The following is a 21754-nucleotide window of genomic DNA, read 5'->3' as shown; positions in this document are numbered from 1 at the left end:
TTATAAGTAAAAAATAGAGAGATAATAGAATTCCAAGCTTCCACGGTTATTATGAAACGTAAAAAAACAACAAATGTCTTCCAGCGTCTCTGCAATTCGCTTTTTCCCGTCATACTCTTTTTCTCTCATCCAAGCTCATGTTCTTGGATATTTACAGATTTTGAGCAACCTAAGCTCGATTACTTTATAAAGGGTAAATTTTTTCGTTATAAAGGATGTAACTAATAAAATTAGTCAAGCAAAAACCGGCAAAATCAGGCAGCCTGTCATTAAAAAAAAAAAATTTTGTATGGAAATCGAACGGAAGCTAGAAAAACGAATACGTGAATGATTGTATAAAAGAGTGTTGCCAATATAAAATAAAAAAAAATCCAAAATTATGATTTCAGCTGTACGCTTTTTAAATAATTAATTATATAATTTTAGTTCTGACAAAAATTTAAGGCACTCCCGTACATTGGTCGTGCCTAAAAACCAATTTGAATTTTCAAACATGGAAATAATTGTATAACATTAGAGATACGCATAGAGAATACAACATCATCTCTCTTATTATAAGTTCATAACACCGTGTACACTCAGTCAGAGATGAGTAGACTCTACTAGACTCATAAGTACTTATATGATATATATCTATGACTCAGTACACTGTTCGTACTACTACTTACTACCTATATTTTTTTATTTTTTTTTTTTTTTTTTATTAAAGTGAACTGGACTACCTATATTTACACTTTTGGAGGTAGACTTTAGGGTAAAAAATAGATTGTAAACTTGCCGCAAACAAGACAGGCCACGTCAAATTTTTATTATCAATTTAGAAGATTAGTTGCGGCTGGTTTATAATTGATTAAATGGCTCTAATATAAAAAGTAATAATTATTTGGATCAGCGCCATCTAGCGTTTCGAATTTCTGAACTAAAAAGTGGCCCTAAACTTTTGAACCAGAGCTTTAGCGCGTAGAGCCATTTAGTCAGTTATAAACCAGCCGCAACTTATGATGAAGCTATAAAATGAAAAAATAACGATACATGTGTTTTTGGCGGCAAGGTAACAATCTATTTTCTACCAAAAAATTGACCTCCTATGTGCTTATACTTTTGAAGATAAATTTTCGAGCATAAGATAAATTTTTAGCCTGCCGCCAAAAACACACGTATCGTTATTTTTTTATTTTATAGCTTCGTCATGAGTTGCGGCTGGTTTATAACTGACTAAATGGCTCTACGCGCTAAAGCTCTGGTTCAAAAGTTTAGGGCCACTTTTTAGTTCAGAAATTCTAAACGCTAGATGGCGCTCATCCAAATAATTATTACTTTTTATATTAGAGCCATTTAATCAATTATAAACCAGCCGCAACTAATCTTCTAAATTGATAATAAAAAGTTGACGTGGCCTGTCCTATTTGCGGCAAGTTTACAATCTATTTTTTACCCTAAAGTCTACCTCCAAAAATACAGATGTTCATATGGTTTAATAAAATCGATCATATGGCATTACTTAGTAGTAATTACTTTAATTACTACACATAACTTCACGTACATCTTACACCGTGCTCTCTTTACCAGAATGATAAAATCAGAGGCTGTTTTTATGCAGATGTCGTGACCGAGCTTCCGTAAAGTCTCCTTGTGTTTTAATGGCGGCTGTAAACTGTAAACGTGTCGCGTCAGTCATGCCTACCTTATATACCTGCATGTTCATACCTCTTACCTCTCATCGTCAACAAGCAAGCCCTTAGTATAATAGAAGCGTACTTTTTTTATTATAGTATTATAGTATACACCTACTTACTACTACTAGTGATATTAAAGAAATATCAAAGAAAATTCTTTTATATCACTTACAGGTATACTTACTACCTGTCTGCTACTGCAATAGTATACCTAAGGATAGCAAATTGTTAATTTCTTTCATGTGAAGTGTAAAAAAAAAAAAGAAGCGAGTGCTTGGTGTGGAGCTTACAAGTTTGTATGATAATGACATGTGCATTGTGCAGCTCAAAGGATCAAACCTGATATCAAAAGAAATGTTTTGATTTTTAAATACTCACAATTTTTCACGGTGAGTTTTATATTGTAACATTTTATTTAAGTATTTATGTTTTGGGTATGAAATTAGGATTTTGTTATTGATACCCAACTCAATTAAACTTCGTTCATTTGTCTCCTGTTGCCGTTTAATCGCAAGAATTTCGTGTGTGTGTGCGTGCAAGATATCGTTTTTTCTTGATTTACTGCGGTTTCAGTTTTAAGTCGCAGAAAAGGTTAGCATCACTTCAACTAAATAATGCTTGTTTTACGTATTTTAATAATATTTACTTAAAAATGATTCATGCGGTAGGACGATTTATAATTGTTTTCAATTATTCGATTATATTGATCATACATGACGTGGTTGTTGTAGGCGCTGAAAAGTTGTTGTTTTGTTTTCTTGTTTATTTTTTAGTAATCTAACCTATACGACTCCGAAATCTTTTTGACGTGGGACAAGTCGAAAATAAACAAATTGATTGTCGCATTTTTTTTACAAGCTTTATTGTGCAAAGGGATACATGGATTTTTTATTTTTCAACGAATCTGAATTGTTGATATTTATTTTAATAGATTTCGGAGTGGTATGGTTCAATATGCGATAGACCAATCTTGTAGAGAAATAAAATATCTCGACTACTGATAATAAGCTGAATCCTAAGAAGAGTCCTAATATCCCACCAGTATTGGCTGCATGAAAAAAAAGTAACTAGTCGTCATTTGAGTAGCTTATCTTTATATAAATGAAAATTAATTGTAACTCACACAGCAATTCAGCAAAACCATAGATTACATTTTTTGTGTATTTCAAGTATGAAGTATCGATGTAAAATATGTGAACTATAGCCACATTGTTTCTAGTAGCAGTGAATTAAGAATTATTAAAAAATAAATTAGTCAGTTAAGTCAATGATTAATTGAATTGTAAGAAAAAAACCATACGTAAAATAACTACTGTCAAACTTGTAAATTTCTTCTGGAATGTAGAATGTAGTCATCAACATGCTCTGTGAAATCTCTGTACTATAATTGATTTCATTACATCCTGGATAGCATTTACAGCTAGGTCTGGGAATCATTTCAAAGGTATTTAAAAAAACTCAAGTGTCATTGATGAACTAGATCCTTAAAAAAAGTATACTCACGCTTTTGTGATATTGTAGGCAGCTCTGACGTCGTCATCCTCGTACCATTTGTTTTTCATGATTTTTTTAGCAATGTCTGTACAAAGGTCATCATTTTTTCCGCAAATCCTCGTGTTGCTTGTAACTTATTGGTTAAAAATAAAGATACTATTTTATAACTAAATGGTTAAACTTATGCACGTAACTAAGCTTTTGCTTGGGTGAGGCATGACTCATTCATTTTTTTCAAAAAGCATAATTATGACAGATAAAATTGTTCATTTACACAAATGATTACGAAACAAAGTAGTTTCAAATTGTGGTTTTCCTCAAATTAAAAGACGACAGTCGTGCTTGAAAAGTAAACGAAAATTCAACAATTAATAATATTCACCAGGCATGTAATACTCCATACACTGGCAGTACTGAAGCGTAAAATTCGCCTCGCATTCGAGCACGCAGTTGCGTTGCGTGTAAATCTTGTAATATTTAAGATTTTTCTCGCCAAGAAAATAACATCGCCTGATTTTCACTGGGATCTTAATAATGGAAATATCAGCGTCGGCTATGTGGGGTGTTATAATGACCCGCGTCTCTTTGCCAGGTGACAATGTAAAAGCAAAATCCGCTATCTGCGGCATCTCCACCGGACTGTGCAGTAACATCTGATTTTAACATAAAAAAAAAAAAAAAAAAAAAAAAATTAGTACGTTGAAAGCTAAAGTTTTCATTGAAAATTCATGGAACCTTAAATCCAACGCTAGCTGTAGATGAGCAAAAGTACTCGTCGGCAGCAACGTCGAGAGCAAGTGTCAGTCCATAAGTGGAACCACTAGCATAGGCACGCCAGGGTATCTGGTCGGGATGGTCCTTTGGGGTGAACTTGTACTCTGGATCCCACTCTATGTGGTTCAATGCACTCGATACATCTAGATTCTCCCATGTTCGCCTGTAAAGAAAAAATTAATCACAATTTTGTTTTTTTGCATTATGAGTATTTTTTTAAAACTTTTTCATCGAATTTAGTAGTTGTATGGTTTAATATAAGGAAGAAAAACTTAAGATTCGTATAATAGGTCGGGAAGGACATTGAATCTGCAGCACAGGCCCTCATCCGTCAATACAGGGTTGAATAATTCGGAACAACTGGTTTCGTTTCCACTCCATTCACAGTAATACATCATTTGAGAACAGCTTTGAGACACCTAAATTATTTTTATCAATTAGAGATTTTACAAAATAGTTTTAAAAAATCTTTCAACCTTTTTTTTTCATATAGGTGAGTGAAGATGGTTAAAAACTTCACGTACGTTTAACAAAAATTGGTATATAGACTCCCAGCTCCCGGCCTCCTTGCTCCCATCGAATTTTTGAAAAAATTGAAACGTCCCGTTCTTGAAATTACAAATGTCCTCCAGATAAAACTTTTGCAATGGATCGTTTCTTAAACGAAAAAAACAAAAAAAAACATTGTTTAATTTACGCAAAAATTGAGCTTTTGCATCAACAGCACGGCTGCTTTTTTAAAATGATTTCCCTGCCAATTTTCGAGATTCCTTTCGAGATTGAAAGTATTACGAAAATAAGTAAGAAATATTGCGTGACTCAACGAAAGAAAAAAAGAAAAAAAAGTTATAAAGCAGTCGTGCTTAACAGCAAACGTGTACAAGTTGAGAAAAAAAAAAAAAGAAAAAAGAAAAATAAACAACCAACTCCTCTATGATTTTTTCGGCGACGGATCTCTTGGCGTTGTTCATGTTGCAAACGGTGACTGCCGGAAAGGGTATTTCATTAATGGAAACGGCTTCGGAGCTGCGGGATATGATTATCGGTGTCTGGCTGTATCTGTTGTACAAGCGCCAGATGAAGTACGACGTGCCCATCGTCGCGCAAACAAACGCGATCACCCAAAACAACCTGAAACAACCCAGAAATTTCTTGTCACGCTTTTTCCTTTTTTTCTTTTTTCTTTTTCCCCTCACCTCTGCATGTAATTCAGCGAAGTGTCGCCAATGTACTTCAAGCCGTGCAACGTTGAATAATTGCAGTAATCCTTGAACGTCTTGGCGACGTTTGTCGCGATCCTTCGACGGAGGTTCGATCGTCCGCTAAATTTTTTAACGCTCCCTGCTCTAAAGATGAAAAAAAATAACAAGAATGACTGAAAACCCCCCTCCCATCAGCTTGACCTCGGATTGGAAAAAGTAAAATAGTCCTCACTCGTTGTACTGTTGCGTTGCAAACCCAAAGGTGCCATTGTAATTTTTCTGGATAATTGGCAGCGGTGATTGTATCTACATATTGGAAAATGAAACGCAAATCCAATAAACAGCCTATATGTATGACAATTAGGGTAACGTTGTATGTCACACACCCGCGCTTACCTTAGCCGGGACCTTTTTAGCCTCGATCTCAGTGGGTCCCTTCCAAGTATCCGCGTGCCCGGATGGCCAGTGCTTGTCCTCGTTAAACTCCCTCAACCAGTGCTGCCGCCAGATCACCGACACTGACTCGGTGTCCAATTTTTTCATCGGCATCTTTCGTTTTTCTTTTCTTCTTCACATCCTCACTGGTCACCGTCGCTGTTCTCGATACCCGTGAATTTCATCACCCAAGGTCCCCGAGGATTAGTCCGACCTAATGCTATATATTTTATATCGAGATAATAGTGCAAATACTTTGTGAGTATCTTGATTTTTTCTTATAGTGAAATTGTACTACTTGTGGGTTATAGTGTGTACCGATCGATTTCACTACTTTCTGATTGTCCATTCATTCATTGCTTTTTAAAATAATGGATTTTCACTACGAAATACTCAATATACTTCTGTACAACTTCAAGTTTCACTGATTTAGTAAATTAATTAACTAATGGTTGGCGACACCAAAAACAACATTTAACAGCTCCCTTTGACCCGTGTGAAAATGTCTCTTATTGTTAGATCACTGGTCAACATTTTCGGGATACAAAATTGTAGTGTCCGAGCGCACAGAATTTTGTCACCGTTTCGCTAGTAAAAATCTTTTTTAACCGAGCAAATTGCGAAAATTTTTTGCCATTTCAAATTTATAGAGTGCGACACTTTTGAGGTGGAAAAAAAAAAAAAGTCACGCCATACCGATCTATTTGAATTCGAGCACGTCTGCTTACAGAACCCGAGCCGATATTAAAAGCCGAGCAATTTTCCACGGGAACTCGTTGCCGATCTGCAGGCATATACACGTATCACACACATGAAAATTCTCTCACGCGAACCGATCGACGATTATCGCACGGCGCATCGCTATGCCCCCCCGCGCGCGCGCGCGCGATCTTATCATCTCCGTGGTAAAAGTACTTACTTTTTTTCTTGTTTAAAAGGATGTTCTTACACTTGGCGCGACGATTAACGACACCGATCCGTTGTTATTCTACAAATGATATGTGCTTTCAAGTATACCTTTCGAGCGATGAATCCGCAGTATTTTTCGATCGCGTAATCATAGGGGCGGAAAAAAAAAACGTTATGTACCTTTTACTTTCCCATAATGGACAGAATCAACATGTCGTTGGGTGTGTACGTGCGATTGGAAATCGCGTTGTCGATATATCGACAAAGTGATGTATACTATTTCAAGTTGTATACCTCGAGCTTTTTTTTTCCTTCTTTCCTAAAAGCAATCAAATTTGTCTCGCCAGAGGACGCGTGTTGAAAAACAGCACCTTGAGCTTAAGTGTACGAGTCCCTCCCCATCTTTATTAACTGACTTTTATTGGAATTAAAAAAAAAAAAAAAAAAAAAAAAAAAAAATAACAATAATAATATAACGATGGTATCAAACTTGAATGACGCAAAGTAAATGTTTGCGAAAACAATCGATCCTCGTGGGTATGTTGCGTTATCCTTGAATTTAAAAAATTGGTCTCTTTCACACGTATACATTCAAAGTATCGGTATCGCAGTCATCCTTGACTTTGTTCGATTGGGGAAGATACAAAAGGGTAATGCGTATATACCGCGTTCGGATGTACTAAGTCTCGGGTGAACGTGTGTGTGCATCTATCATTGCCCTCGTTACGCCCTCATTACCTTCATTATTATCCAACGCTGCGATCTGAGCTCTTACATCGTCCATAACTCACGAGTCCTCTGACACTCGCACGTTTCGTTCGCTTTGTTTGCATTTGTTTGACACGATCGCGTTATCTGCCCCCCAACTAAATAGAGTTACAATGTCACTTTTGTGTGTGTTTAATGCGCTTCGGTTTCTTTTTTTTACCTCGAAAAATACGGCGAGATGTGTTATCGCCTTAACATTTATACATTTAAATAAATATACAAAAGAAGGGGCGGTGGGAGGGGTTGTGATGTTGCTGAAATAAATTCTTATGTATGTATATTAAAAAAAGAAAGAAAACAAAAAAAAGAAATCATGTATGCATTTGCAGGGCAACGCAAAATGGCCAGAAGAGGTCGAAAGCGCAAAATGGCGATGGCGGAGGACAGTTGGGAGAAGGATAAGATACTTCCTGAAAATCTCCGAGACGAGATGGAGACTATGTGGGAGCTTCCGCAAATTTACCACTTCCTGCAATTAACCAAAGAAGTGTTCAACGTGACGCACCTGTCGATGTACGAGGTCGAGCGAATGCTTTTGATGCCCAAAGCATCGAAACAACTAGCTCACATAATGACGTGTCTGTTGAGGTATCGAACTTACATATTATATTACATACATATTGCATCTCGTCATTTTTAATGAAAAAAAAAAAAATTAATCTTTAATTGGGAAATACGTTTTTTTAGTAATCCCTCGACGACAAAGTCTAAATTGCACAAAGTACCTTTGATGCCTTATACGTTTTGGACCAACGTTTTGATGTACAAATTGAAAAATTGGTTTAAAATCCACCAATCCAAGAGAGAGAATCCACTAAAGGTATTTTCTTTGTTGTTTCATTTGCTGCGCGACGCAGTGGCATGTTGTTGTTGTTTTTGTTTTTTATTCGTCAATTGTTTGCACACTTGCACGGTGAAACAAATATATTTTTCAGACTTTCGATTGCCTGGGAGTTGAGCCGGAATTTTGGAAAATTTTTCCGGACTCCAATGAAATCGAGGGAAAAGATTTCCAGGACTTTAGCTTCAAGCAGAGAGTTTGGCTGTTAAAGACAGTATGTGATACTGCAATGGTTAGTGTGCAAATCAACGTTGTTTATTCACAATTAGATTTCAATATTACGATGAATGTCAGGTTTTAACGAAAAACGCATTTTCTCGATCAGCACACGAGAAAAACCATCCAAGAAGAGATCATGAGACAGCCTTCGGAGAATCAATTTGAGACCGTGTTGGGTACCGACAGGTACGGGGCTCGGTACGTGTATTTTCCACAGTTCCTACACAACGATCTCAGGGTGTACAGGCATTGCTTGGACAACAAAGTGCTGTCGTCGGTAAAGCCTCCGGCGATCAAAGTAAAACTAAAAAGTCCGGAGCTAGTGGTGAAGAAGGAGGTTCCAAGGCCCATAGCGTCGCGTGGCAGACGGAAAAGACGACGCTCGCGTTGGCAAAAAGGTTCTCTGCCGCTGAAAGTACAAAAGAAACCGGTAAAGATGAAAATCAGTTGTGGTCCTTTGGTCGATCAGGGCGTGGTCGACTCGAGCTCGAACTCAGCTGATACCGGAAGGACGTCCAGGTGCTCGTCCAAAGCTTCGGAACTCAGTGCCAGTAGTTGTGCCAAATCTAGTGGCTATGAGACAAACGCATTGGACGATGTGGTTGACAGTAAGAGTGAAAAAGGTACAAGCAACACTAAGGATGCCAGTGAAGTTGAGAACGATAACGTAAAAGTAGAAGGGAAAGTTAGCTTAAGGAACGAAGAAACGAAAACAGAGGTGAGCTTGGGTTTTTAATGATAATTTTCGTGCATACACGATAAAATCAGCTCGTTTCAACATTTTCTACACTCGTAATTCTTTGCGTAGGATGTAATAGATGAGTCATTAGAAGATAAGCCGTTGGATAGGTCTACAAACGATGTTCCGAAAAGCGAAGAATCCTCTGTTAAAGAAAGTAGTAATTTTTCAATGGACGATGTATCCAAAAGTTCCAAGACAGACGACGAGAAGCTCGAGGAAATGATTGCCTCAAAGACATTGGAAAAATCCGAGCCTGATGTAAATTTATTTTCAAACCTTTCTATTAAAAAAGCCAATACTTCCAAGTCTGACGATGAAAAGTTGTTCCAGAATAAAAAATGTGATACGCCTACCGATGTCGCCAGCGAATGTGCTAGCGACGAATTGAGTCTGGATAAGTGGATGAAGGAAAAGCTGGAAGAAAAAAGAAAATGCAAACCTGATGACACTGCTTCTGACTCCGAAGAGGTTCAGATTTCGTATTCAAGACGTAGTGCACGTATAAAGCACATTTCCGAAATCAAGTTAGAAGTCGAGGATGCGGAGAATATCGTGGATATGTGCGAAACCGAGGAATTGTCGTCGATCGACTTGAGAGATAGTCTGTGTAGAGTTTCGTCACCTGAAGTTTGTACTATATTCTTTTAATAAAATTTACAGTTTGTTACGATTATGATAAATAAGTTCAATTACGTTCCGATAGGGGGACTTTTACAACGAAGAATTCAATGAAAATGACTGGAAAGTAGAGAATTTTAACGAGCTGATAAGTGATTTGAGCGTTTCTAACTTTCAATTAGTTGCTGATAGCTTAGATAGCCTCAAAGAATTGATTGAGTACATAGCTTCTGACAAAACCACTTCAAACTGTGAAAGCAAAGAAGTAAGTTACGGGCATATGATAAGTTTTCATAAAAAAAAATTTTGTTTTTGTAGTATATGTAATATTTTACACACGATTTTTCTTAGACATACGTAACACTGGTTTGTGAAGTCAATCTTTTACAAAGAATGAAAAAATTGGTTGCATCATTGGAAAAGGTTGAAAGTATTTTGAAAGAATCGACGAAAAAGGCTCGAAATAAATTGCAGAGGGAATGGAGTAACTTTGAAAATGGGTAACTAAAGATACATCTTTTATCGTACCACAGCAATAAGCATGATTATCGTTAATAGAGTGAATGAGGAATCATCAAATTCGTAACAAGAAAATGTGCCCTTTAATCAATGGCTTTTTAAAACTATTATTTGATAACCCTACTAACATTTAGGTCTTGTTTGCTATCCTGATTCTCGAAAGGGGTATGGACATAAATCCTAGCGTTTTTTAAGTTGTTCAATTAAAACCTAACATGCATGTAATTTTATAGATGCTGATGAACTTAATTTGCATTACATGTTTTTGGATGGTTTCGCTTGTCTATACCTTTGAACGTCGAACCTACATTATGCTGAAACCACAGTCCTCTTGAACGTCTCTTGCAAGCACAGATTTGTATTTGAATAACTTAAAACTATAGATAAATAAATATAAATCTGTGCTTGTATTCTCTTGAATGCAATGTGAATCAACGTGTGTATCTTGTAGAGACGAGCTGCTCTCTGAATTTCAAATTCAATAGTAAAAAAAAAAAAAAAAATGAAAAACAGAGAGCTCGGCGAAAATCTTTTCTTCCAACTTTCTCCAACAAAAAACCCACTCGCACATAAATGAAAGAGGAAAAGTGTGAAGAAAAAATTTTGGCCAGACGAAAAAAAAGAGTTACTGTGAGAGCGCGTTGGGATGTGGGCCTGTTGTAGCGTGGCGGAAGAGGATCAGGAACAGCAGCAGGACGGCTGCGACGAGGGCATGTCGACTAATGGCTGGCTGGTGGGCCCGCAGGGCTGTAACTTTGAGCGGCTCCTCAGCGCGGAAAAGTGTTCCGAGATGCTATCGCAGCCTGCCTTATCCCGAGATGGCACCGAAATCGACTCTGTCGACTCGTCAGATCCTTCTTCAGAGACCCCGTCTTCTAGACAAGCTGATCAAGCGGGCGAAACTCAAGATGAAACAGCAGCGACAAAGAAACAAGACCTCGAAGATACCATCAAGGAAAAATATCGTCAAGAGGCTAATGGAGAAGAAGGCGAGAAAGATCGAGACGCGCAAGATAAGGGTCGTGATGAAGAAGAAGAGAGGGAGAAAACCGAAGAACGTGAGTACTAAAATAAGCCTGATAACAACCTTTCCAAGCGCTGAATCCACGTTGATATCCTGTTTTTTTTTTTTTTTTAAATGCAGCGGAACCAAGACAAACAAAACGCGTCTTGCGCGCCCGAGGCGTGTCCTCCTACACCGAGCAGTTCTCTTCAGACGAAGAAAGCGCCGAGGAACAGCTGGACGGGTGGGCCGATATTGAGGCAGTCTACGCGCCCACCAGCACACCGGCCGGTGAATCAGCTGCTGACAACCCGCCGGCGACAGTCCAGCGCGCAGCCACTGAATCATACGACGACGAGGATTCGGAGGACTCAGACCAGGATTGGATTCTACCTGGCTCTCGCAAGCGGAAAAGAAAGCGTTCGTGTAAGGAAAGAGTCCACACGGCCCAACGAGCGAATTTTCAGAGCTTTCGCGTTTCTGGCTTGACACGAAATCCTTTTTTTATTTTTATTTATTTATTTATTTTTTTCACAGCGGCGAGTCGACGTTTGAAGACGTTTCAAAACAAAATTCAAAACATCCAGGAACACAATGCTGCCGAGGACAATCAGTCGTTACATCCATCACCAGACAAAGCGGCAATAGCCCGACAACTAAGCAACCGTAAATCCAATCAGCAGATCAGTAGAAATGCGCTTAATCGCAGTGTCGCGTCAGTCCCTATTGGCACTGCACCTACAGCAGTACCTGGAACTGGAGAGGGAAAAGTTGTTAAAAGCGAGCCACAGGATCCGAACCTACATTCGGTGCTTGACATCAAGGACGAGGGTCCGATTTACGATTCAGCCGCATCGAGCCAACCAAACGTCACTGTCGGCGTCCAGCCGAACTATGTTGTTACCACAGGTCAATCACCAGTCGCTAATTATTATGTTATGCAGCAGAACCCCACAGCTGTCGTATCGCAGAGCCAGTACATTCAGTCAGCAGCTTATGTTCCCCAAATGGTACGTTAATTTGAAAAATCCATCGAATATCTTGGTAAACCGACGTTTATCACATATTTTCACCTTTTCATGCTTATGCAACAGATGCAGACTGTCCAGTCACAAGGGTACTATGTACAGTCTGCAAATCCTGCGCAGACCTACTTGGTCCAGGCACCATCACGGCCTGCTTACTTATCATCCACGACACCAGTAGTTTACCAACAAGTCGGTGGCCCCCAGCTCATCTCGACTCAACAATCAATGATTCGGGGAGCTCCAAATTACGTGCAATACGTTGGCGCTCCTATGCATCCCCAACAACAGCAGAGGTTAGCCCAGCCTAGGATTATCAACACGACAACCTTGTCGCCTCCGAGGCAAATTGCGTACGGTGCAAGAGCTCCGTTCTACAGGATGCCCGGTCCTGTGCCAATCGGTCAGAGACCAAACTTTCCACACCCACCGAACGGAGCTGTTATTAGAAGCGCTCCGCTTTCTTCCAACGTCCTCAGGCCGGGCCAGAGAACTGGGCCGCCCAGAATTCCTGGACCTAGACAGGTATTTATACAAGTTTTTAATATTCTGCAATTTTAATGCGTGCATAAGCGTGTGGTTAGGGTAGTCGAATGAAGTATAACAATGAAAATTCATGTCAGGTGTTGAGAATGCCAAATCCAGGCAGCAAGAAACCTGTGCCGGTGAAAGGTAACCTTGGTCGGGCTCAGAAAAATTCGTCACTGATAGTCATAAGTGACAGCGATGACGATATCGAGATGATAATCCCAGGGGGGTCGACGTCAATGCTACAATCCAAACAAACAGCGCCTCCGCCCAAAAAAAGTGCCATTCCGCCAGAGCTTCTCGAGCGCATGAACGAGGGTGGCATCTCCCTCAGTCCAATAAAACCCGCTCCACAACCGGCACAGCAATCCAACAGTTCGACGCAGCTGGTCGTCGTTGTCAACGAGACTGGCAGTCATTATGCGCTTGTTTTACCAAACGGCAGTAAATTGATTTTGACGCCCGATCAGGTGGCCCAGCTCCGAGCCGCTAATGGTGGCAAACTCGTTTTGTGAAACTGCGCGCATCAGCCCTGCTTGCTGGTCAGCTCTGCAGGTGATAGGCTTTTGTTGCTTTAAAGTTATACGAAACAATGATTGAGCTCTTCAATGATGACTGCGAGGTCAGTTATTGTTGCGTTTTTCCTTTGGTTTCTCATTTGAACGTTTTTCTAGTATTTTCCACGATACTGAAAAACGAGAAATTCTTTAATTTTTCGAAAAAATTTACTTGAAATCAAATTACAAAATTATCACGAAAACTTGCGTTTTATTTTTCAAATATTTTGATTTAAATGCACGGAAAGTACACGCACTTATAAGCTTCAAAACCTCATTTCTATCATTAAAATGCGCTTGTGTTTAGAGTTTGTGGTACTAACCAGTATAGTTCCATGCAATGGACATACTGATACTCTTAGTAAAGGACTGATATAGACTGGTTTCATTTTCGTTTTATTCCAATTTTTATATTTTTGTCATGTTAATATTTTTTTATTGAAAATAGTTTAATGATGTTATTTTTCATTACAATGAAATATTTTAAAATAATGTACATAAAAAACACATGCTTGAATATGATTATGGGGTACTGCTGCAAGAGTTTTTATTGAAGTAAATAATTACAATTAAAGAAATGTGATGATTAAATAGCTTTAAGCATATCCATATGGTAAAATATACATCAATATGATATTTTAAATAAGAATGTAAAAATGTATATTTACCTGGTTGGCTCGAAATAACGTCCTGCGCCAAATGTACTTTTTAATAAAAGAAAATTACACCCAAGATAAGCAGATGTAACAGACTGCAAAGATGTCCTTGATAAATAAGACTAGAACAGTGTTTGTGTAACTAGTAATATTACAAGACTTCAATTTCCGAATTACATTGTTAATATTTTGATTTACAGATAAAAGAGAAAAATTACTTATAATGTGTATGTATGGATTTTTACACTGCTTATTATTTCATTATATAATTTATTGTTTTTTTGTGTAGTAATACAGTCAACAGGTTTTTGCGAGAATACAAGAAAAAAAATCTCCAGAATTGAGTAAAAAGATTTTCTAAAAACAACAAAACAAGAATAACGTGGTAACCACCGTCTTGGGCTCCACCTCCCTCGCTCTGCGCTCTCTCTAACCCTGGTGCCTACGGTGGCCGGTTCCCCGCTTCTCTGGTGGCGTGTGGTGTCAGTGATCTCGACACGATTCGGAAAATCGTTTTTCGCAAAATAACGAACGATTAAAATTATAAAAAATTGGGGAATATTTGGTATTATCTTTGTATTCCCGCAAGTGGCGAATATGGTTCGCATATTAAATTTGTCACATTTTTTAATGTGTTCATGAATTCCACTACTTTTTTACATAATATATCTTATTTTGTGAGCATAAAAATGTTGAGCACCAATGCAACAATTTTCTTTAAATGTATGTTCGATCACCAATTATTGTAATTTTGTGATGTTATAAATTATTTACCATTCTGTTTAAAGCCAATGTACTGCCTTATTATTGCATTTGTCCAAACTCCTCTCTTTCATTCATTTTCGTCTTGTAAGGGATGAAAATTCACTCAACAATAAAATCATTATTTTTTTGTTAATAGTTTAATGTATTTGTAAAAATATTTAATATTACAACAAGTTAAAGAAACGACGTTTCTTTAATGGATATGTACACAAAAAAATAATCTGCATTTAAAAACAAGAATAGTTAAACAGGATGCATTGCTTTGAGAAAAACAATCATAGCATTAATAGAGTTATCATCACTTGTCAATTAATTTCATCCCACCAAAAGTTCAAATTTCTTTTAATACGAAAGTAGGAATATTTTATCACGTTAGAAAGCGATGAGATGGTAACTATAATTATGTGAAGCACCTTTTTTTTTTTTTTTTTTTTTTTTAGTTTGCAACTAACAAGCGTCTTTTAGTTGCTCGAATCAAAAATTTAATTTTTAACTTTTCTTCGTTTTTTTAATGAAAAACTCCTTGTTGGAAAATTTTTCCAAGTGGCTGGCGTCATATGGGTTGTCACTGCCTGGAGGATGGAGTCTTATCTGGAAAAACCCAATTCTATTAATTAAAGAGAAAGTTTTTCGTCTCGTGTAGACTGTTGTTTCTATCCTAAAAGTACTTTGTTTATGAAAATTACATACCTATTTTCGTTGATTTTTTGGTTGGAAATAAATTTTTTTTATACATAAAGAAAGAAAACAACTAAAACTTGCAAGGTACGATTTTTTTAAAAGTGTGAAACCATTTCGAACAAATAGTTTTACCAAAAAAAAAAAAACATTGAGAAATTTTTTAATTTCTAAGTACGTAACATACAACAAAACAGTGTCATGATCAATGCGACTTAAAATAATTTTTTATTAAAAATTAACCAACTTTGCGTTTTAAATGAATAATTACGTGTTTAGTTAAGCTCAAGTTTGTAAGTATATATATTATGCTCCAGCACCACACATTAGTAGATGTATTATTATATTGAATTTAATAATCCAAAGGGAGTACATGGAGAGTTAAATAATATTTATTGTTGAAAAAACATTTGATTTTTATCGGTACTTTTTTAAACGTAACATATTTAAAATTACTGTATGTAAATAAAAGCCATACATAAGTATTTCGCGATGACGAGAATTTAATTAAAAACGTGTTATCCAAACTAGTTTGAAACGAATAAATTATATATGTACAAAAAAAAAAAATTAAATATATATAGTACCAGATCAACAATCAAATTTTTCTCTCGCAAAAAACAAATAAACTGGAAAAAAAAAAAAAAAAAAAAATTAAATTCTCGTCATCTGTACATTGAACGTGTATGTAATAATAGTATTTACCAAAATCTAAATAATAATAATACGTTAAATACAAGCTAGTGAGTCCTCGATAATTCATCTCCTACATGAAGTAATCATTTTATAAACGTGCACCAAAACAAATAATTTCGCGTGTTTTCATGCATAAAAAAATTCAACTAAACAATTAAATTAAAATAAAATCCATAATCACCAATGACTCTTTGATCAAACGAAATTCCAGAGGAGTAATATACGTGTTAATAAATATATTATATACGTGATAGTTCGTGTCCAAAGTATAATAAACAGGAAGACAGCACAATCGCGAAATAAAGAGAAAATAATAAACAAAAAATTAATCTTATTTATGATTGGTGGTAACAGAGGAACAAAGGCGGGGGGTGGTGGGGAGTGGATGTATCTGCGATCGGGGAGAAAAGGCTGCGGCGTGTCCCAAGCAGAAAAAGAGAGCGAGCGAGCCTATTCGGTGTATTCGTTGTCGACCGGCAATTGATCGCCCTCCGCGTTCTTCAGTCGTTTCTGCAATCAAGATAGACAACAACATGACAATGCCCGACCTGCACCTCCAGCAGCTAAGGCTCTCGTGTTTTTTCGATTGTTCAAAAAAAAACACGATTGTTAATCATACACTTGGGCCATTCCACGAATTTTCTTCCAAAATGACATATACATTATTTCTAACGTATAGTGAAAAGTTGCTAAAATTTTCTTTAAAAGGTAATTTATCTTGAAATGGCCCGCTCGTCACATACACAGACTTGGGCACAATTATTTTATGGACTTTTAAACAACTGGGGAGAAAATGGTTTTTCCCCGTATCGATCAAATAACACCTTTTTTTTAGCTAAAAAAAAAAAAGTTTGAAAAAGCATTCGTGCCCAAGTCTGTATATATACACAAAGCTTTGCTTCGATAAAAAATTTATCGTACATGGTAAGGATTTTAGGTATGCCTATAGGCGTTAATACTATTCCGTGCTAAATCATATAAAGCTACAAATGATGATCCGTATGGAGAGCAGCAAGTATGATTATGATGTATCGATTGTAACTATTCGTGGGGGGAAAAAAAAATCTTCGCGAAATAAAAAATTCTTTCGATGCTCCACCGTAATAATATATGCCACTGTAAGCCAAGCATTTTGTTAATATGATTTTCATCCTCCGTATCAACAAAGCTTTCTTTTTTTCCTCGCTCTCATTGCGATCGCAACAAATCTCAACCGATATCTATATATACCATACATCTCGTATTTTTATTAAATAAAAAAAAAAAAAAAAAAAAAAAAAAAAAAAACATGCTCTCTTACCATGATCCTGCGCTTCTCCTGGCAAGCGTAGTCGCTTTCGTCAACGTCGTTGTAGCAATCACTTTTGTAGTCTTTGGGTATGGGGCCGCCCTCGAATTGGCAGAGCTTCGACAGCGGCTTGGCCTTGACGATCATCTTGTCGAGCCGCGTGGGCTTGTGAGGCGGACAGTAAAACACGTCCGGCGTGTTCTTGTCGTAAACTATGCTCTTGCGCAACATGTCGCCCGCATCTGCCGTTATCAGCAGCGTCTGCCGTTTGTTTATTTTATGCTTTTTTTTTCTTCTCTTTATCATTTTTTGTTTTATACTTTATTCACGTATTGTATTGTAAGCCGATTTTTGTATCGTCGATCGTTGTCTCAATCGGATATTGACGTGCACGTTCGCCTATATTCGGTAGGAATAGCGCCGCACGTCGCGTGACATGCGGTAAGTAGGTATATTATATCTTCGATCTTCGCTCGTTTCGCAAAACGAAGCGTCAACCCCCGTCTCTCTCGAATACCGTAAATTTTCCACATACGTTGCACCGCGTTGCATTGGCACATGAGTACGTATAATTTTAAACACGCGATTTGGTTTGACCAAATTTTTCCCGCACAAAAATGTAAAATCTTGTACTTTTTATAGATAAAAGTTTTGCGTATACCGATAGTGTGAAATTTTCGTCCCAACGTTATCCTTTTAGACATACGCGTATATATGTATACATTAATATTGATGAAGGTCGCGTGAAATAATTTAGCTTTTGTTCTCGTTTTTCCTTGAGCTACGGCGCAAGTGAATGTTAGGCGCGGGGGAAAGGACCGAGATAAAAAAAAGCACACAACCGGCTCGACTCTATACGGATAAATCGCGATCTACTTCCATGCGATTAGCCAACTGTGTATATGTACAACATATGCGCGCCAATGGCAAATTAAAAATCCAAACGATGGAGCAGTGGGTGGCGTGTAAATCAAGAGGTATCAAAGTGTATAAATTAACTTACCGCGAGGACGACCGCCAGGCAGACGATGTAGTGGTCTCCTGAAAGCAAAGCAAATACACATTCGATTATATTAACGCGATGGCGCGCGAGTGAGTCAACAAAGTAACGCCTACGCTATATTTTTACGTGCATTCGGACTTGGGCAAAAAAAACCGGTTTTTTTTCAAATTACTGTGTCATAATTTAAAAAAGTATTACGAATTGAAATAAAAAAAAAAAAAAAAAAAAAAAAAAAAAAACAATAAACAAACAAGGAAAAATTGAAAGACTTGATGATAAACTTTAATATTAAAAATGTCTTGCACCTGTCTGCCAGAAATAAAATTTTTCCCAACATCGTACTTTGAATGAGAGTGAGAAGAATTTTTTTTTTCGAGTGCCCCTCATGTTTTGGTACAACTTTAGTGCCCATGAATCACAGGTACACGGTTCAAATGCGTACAGGGCATACTTTCATAAAAGTACGCGCTCGTAGAGGCCGATCTCGCGTTTTGTTTGGAAAACCATTGCAGCGCTCCTGGAGTCTTTGAACACGCTCTACATGTACACGAACTCGGCGGTGCAATGGCAAAAAAATTATTGTTGACTTTTTGCGCTTAGCTCAGGGGGTACTCGATCGTATATACGTAGGTATGGTTCGCTTTTACGTGCAGCGGTAATTTACGTGCGCCGTTTCATTTACCCGCAGGTCATTCGGCGATTGCACGGAGTCGCCAATCAAGTCTTGACTTTCTCTCGCGATAATCGACCGATTGTTCATTTCAATTTCAACGCGCAGCGAATCCTTTTCTTTTTTTTCACATTTCGCCCTTTTAATTTCTCATCGGTGGCGCGTGCTCACAAGTTTGACGAAATACATACCGAATAATATAGCTCAATCGCACACTCGTCGATCGAGGGATAAAACATTTGACTTTGTTCTGTAAAAATTCACCATCGCCATTTTAAAATTAGCATAATACACGACTACTTTGGTGCGGATTTGATAAGAATAACCCAGAGTTTGTTCAAAAAAATTGGTGCGGGAAAACCGAGCGTACAGGCATTATGTTCCTGCTAATGTCTCGCCACGACAATGTAATTCACACTGGAAAAACAATATAAAAATTTTTGTTTTCAACAATGACAGCGCGTCAATTTGAGTATAAATATACGCTTTAAAGCTGAATTGAAAAAGAAAGAAAAACCGCTCTGAGTGATGACTCTTTGTGATTTTTGTGAAACAAGTCAAAACAATTGCTATATACGTGAATGATCTCCCTTTAGCTTTGTCTTGTCGAAACAACCTAGGTCTGCAGCTCAACACCCGATAAATACGTGTAAATGAGAAAAAAAAAAAAAAAAAAAAAAATCGGGCGAGCCATACACAGACACGCCGGCAGTTGACATGAGTCGCGAGACAAATGTGGCGAGAGGGGTCGATAACACGTCATTCGCGCGGGAGAGCAGTGCCTACGTACAAACGGTCGAGATTATCGAATAAAGGCGCCCCCGTCTTTCAATTAACGTGATGATGGTCGTTGATTCTTTGAGTCGTCAAAGGCTCGCTCTCTCTCTATAGCCTCTATTATGTATTTGCCCAGAAGAAAATTGACAAAACAGTCGTGCGTTCTTCATTCTCGTCTCTCGCTTTTTGCTTGCAAATTGACAGGATGCTGCTACACGTATACCGTTGGCATTTATAGCCACATGTATTGTTTCGTAATTGCCGACAACGTAGGAACAAAAAACAAAAATCGGTTGGATCGTGAAAATCGGTTCATAAAGGTATCGTTTTACAAATGGTCGTGTCAATGAGTTTGGAAATACGCGAATCAACGGCCTCGTCCTCTTTTTTCTTCCCTCCTCCTCGCGTGGGCCGAACGGTGATGCGGCTTTTTTCCAAAACGAACAGATTTTTGAGCACACGAATCGAAATCGAAAACCATCCGTATGCATTTCCAACCGTTTTTTTCTCAAAACTAGTTTCTTCATGAATATAAATATTTGTACAAAAAAAAAAAAGAAAAAAAAGAAAAGAAAAATAACGAATCCGACTCGCTCACAGCCGTTGTAGTTGAAACAAAAAAACACTACCGATCTCTCCGATGTTCGACGAGCCATTCCTATCCGTGAAATTTGCTCCATTAGGAATAATTGAAAAATCATATGTACACACCAGAGCGCGATTTTCCGACATAATCAAAAGTGACTCGCTTCCTTTTCCGCGGCTTTGATGTACATCTCACGCGAGCTTCTCCTCGACTACCAAGTACCCATACCTCGGGTCCCATACGTGTGTATTTATGTATGTATAAAACATGCCTACCGCCGAGATACCGATCCTCAGGTGAGTCAGTTGGCCTCTCCTTTCTCTCCATCGCGTCCTTACATTATCGCGTGGAGGGTACTTATATACATTGCGTCGAAAAATCGAAAACGCGAAATGACAGGGAAAAACGAAGTCGAGGGAAGGGGAAATGCCTTGATTTTAAATGACGGTACAGGTATAAACTACTTACTCATGGTGTACAGGTGATCCGTGTAGATTGGCAAAGTACAGTTGATGTGCAATGTGTGTATACGCTATGCTCGAAGAAAGGACGGGGTATATAATATTATGCTGTTTGCAGGACGCTGTCCGCTACTCGACTGACTTGTACACATTAACGTGTGCCTACCTTACGGAGAGTCTTGTCTCTTCGCCGTGGATTCTGGAGGTGAACACACACACACACACACACACAAAATCGTGCAGTGTAACGCCCTAGCTTCTCATGTTTGCTTGGTACCACCGGTCGACGCTACCGATCTCCTGACTCCACTTGCGTATTATCCGCTTTCTTTTGTATGGTTGTACAAGATCTGTCAAATAATAATTATTATTATTATTATTGTTTTTTGTTTTTTTTTGTTGTTTTTGTTTTCGAGGTACAGTTGCAGGTGTGTTGAGGGAAGTAGATCAATATTTTTTGTACCGATAACGTTGAACATGTTTTAATACCTACATAAGTCGATGAAATCGGTAACAAAGCGAGTGCTACTCCTACTCGAGTGTAGTATGGTATACAACAATTATATGGTTGCATAAACGCGATTTGTAAATACATGCGTGTTTTTATATGTTTTTATATGTTTTTTCATGCTACGCAACCAACGATTGTATTGGCATCCAAAAATCTACTACTTATGGTTCTTTGTAGGGTAAAACGAATTGTACCGATTTATGTGCTCAAATTTAGTATTTGGCTAATGTGCCTTAAAAAATGGGTATACTATACGTAAAAAACAGCAATGGTGTAAAATTTTTGGATCTAGTGTCCCTCCCAAAAATCAGGTAAATGCGAAAAATCGGTTTTTGATCCCATAAAACTAAAAC

General features: G+C 37.8%; 3 protein-coding genes across 4 annotated transcripts; 1 reads left to right on the top strand and 2 right to left on the bottom strand.

The window, feature by feature from the left end:
- The first annotated feature begins 1686 nt into the window (after positions 1–1686).
- Positions 1687–14749, top strand: LOC106638489 (uncharacterized). The gene is made up of 13 exons (XM_089590611.1): positions 1687–2065; positions 7588–7846; positions 7946–8078; positions 8194–8331; positions 8425–9036; positions 9127–9687; positions 9764–9943; positions 10030–10178; positions 10861–11255; positions 11342–11626; positions 11738–12210; positions 12295–12750; positions 12849–14749. The coding sequence occupies exons 2-13, from the start codon at positions 7599–7601 to the stop codon at positions 13266–13268; spliced, it is 4050 nt and encodes a 1349-aa protein (XP_089446737.1). The 5' UTR covers positions 1687–2065; positions 7588–7598; the 3' UTR covers positions 13269–14749.
- LOC106638454 (pickpocket protein 28) lies at positions 2529–5695 on the bottom strand. The gene is made up of 12 exons (XM_023389876.2): positions 5543–5695; positions 5379–5452; positions 5141–5290; positions 4872–5075; positions 4469–4601; positions 4227–4363; positions 3906–4113; positions 3553–3823; positions 3180–3303; positions 2977–3102; positions 2800–2891; positions 2529–2724 (listed from the first exon to the last, which is right to left on the bottom strand). The coding sequence occupies exons 1-12, from the start codon at positions 5693–5695 to the stop codon at positions 2537–2539; spliced, it is 1860 nt and encodes a 619-aa protein (XP_023245644.2). The 3' UTR covers positions 2529–2536.
- A 406-nt stretch (positions 14750–15155) lies between the features above and the next one.
- On the bottom strand, positions 15156–21048 carry LOC106646520 (uncharacterized). 2 transcript variants are annotated; one of them, XM_089590612.1, is made up of 4 exons: positions 20898–21048; positions 18397–18434; positions 17406–17654; positions 15156–15322 (listed from the first exon to the last, which is right to left on the bottom strand). In XM_089590612.1, the coding sequence occupies exons 1-4, from the start codon at positions 20899–20901 to the stop codon at positions 15221–15223; spliced, it is 393 nt and encodes a 130-aa protein (XP_089446738.1). In that variant the 5' UTR covers positions 20902–21048; the 3' UTR covers positions 15156–15220. The 2 variants fall into 2 exon arrangements, with proteins under 2 accessions (XP_089446738.1, XP_089446739.1); XM_089590613.1 differs by lacking the exon at positions 15156–15322 and adding an exon at positions 15780–16615 and having other exon boundaries at positions 20898–21045.
- Positions 21049–21754: the final 706 nt, after the last annotated feature.

Source organism: Copidosoma floridanum, unplaced genomic scaffold, assembly GCF_036245765.1.
Source record: "Copidosoma floridanum isolate Cflo_tuat_1 unplaced genomic scaffold, Cflo_Japanese_pri ptg000012l, whole genome shotgun sequence".
Taxonomy (NCBI): domain Eukaryota; kingdom Metazoa; phylum Arthropoda; class Insecta; order Hymenoptera; family Encyrtidae; genus Copidosoma; species Copidosoma floridanum.
Note: the sequence above shows the minus strand (reverse complement) of the source record. Positions and strands in the feature narration are given on the sequence as shown.

What these genes read in the sequence shown, in the direction of transcription:
- LOC106638454 (XM_023389876.2), bottom strand. Translation starts at nt 5,695, where the DNA reads ATGCCGATGAAAAAATTGGACACCGAGTCAGTGTCGGTGATCTGGCGG. An exon ending in TATGGAGTATTACATGCCTG is followed by an intron (nt 3,304 to 3,552) that starts GTGAATATTATT and finishes TTAACCAATAAG; the next exon opens with TTACAAGCAACACGAGGATT. An exon ending in GCCTACAATATCACAAAAGC is followed by an intron (nt 3,103 to 3,179) that starts GTGAGTATACTT and finishes AATGATTCCCAG; the next exon opens with ACCTAGCTGTAAATGCTATC.
- LOC106638489 (XM_089590611.1), top strand. Translation starts at nt 7,599, where the DNA reads ATGGCCAGAAGAGGTCGAAAGCGCAAAATGGCGATGGCGGAGGACAGT. An exon ending in TGGAGTAACTTTGAAAATGG is followed by an intron (nt 10,179 to 10,860) that starts GTAACTAAAGAT and finishes GGCCTGTTGTAG; the next exon opens with CGTGGCGGAAGAGGATCAGG. An exon ending in GAGGGAGAAAACCGAAGAAC is followed by an intron (nt 11,256 to 11,341) that starts GTGAGTACTAAA and finishes TTTTAAATGCAG; the next exon opens with CGGAACCAAGACAAACAAAA.
- LOC106646520 (XM_089590612.1), bottom strand. An exon ending in GCCTGGCGGTCGTCCTCGCG is followed by an intron (nt 17,655 to 18,396) that starts GTAAGTTAATTT and finishes AACAAACGGCAG; the next exon opens with ACGCTGCTGATAACGGCAGA. An exon ending in AGGAGAAGCGCAGGATCATG is followed by an intron (nt 15,323 to 17,405) that starts GTAAGAGAGCAT and finishes GGGTTTTTCCAG; the next exon opens with ATAAGACTCCATCCTCCAGG.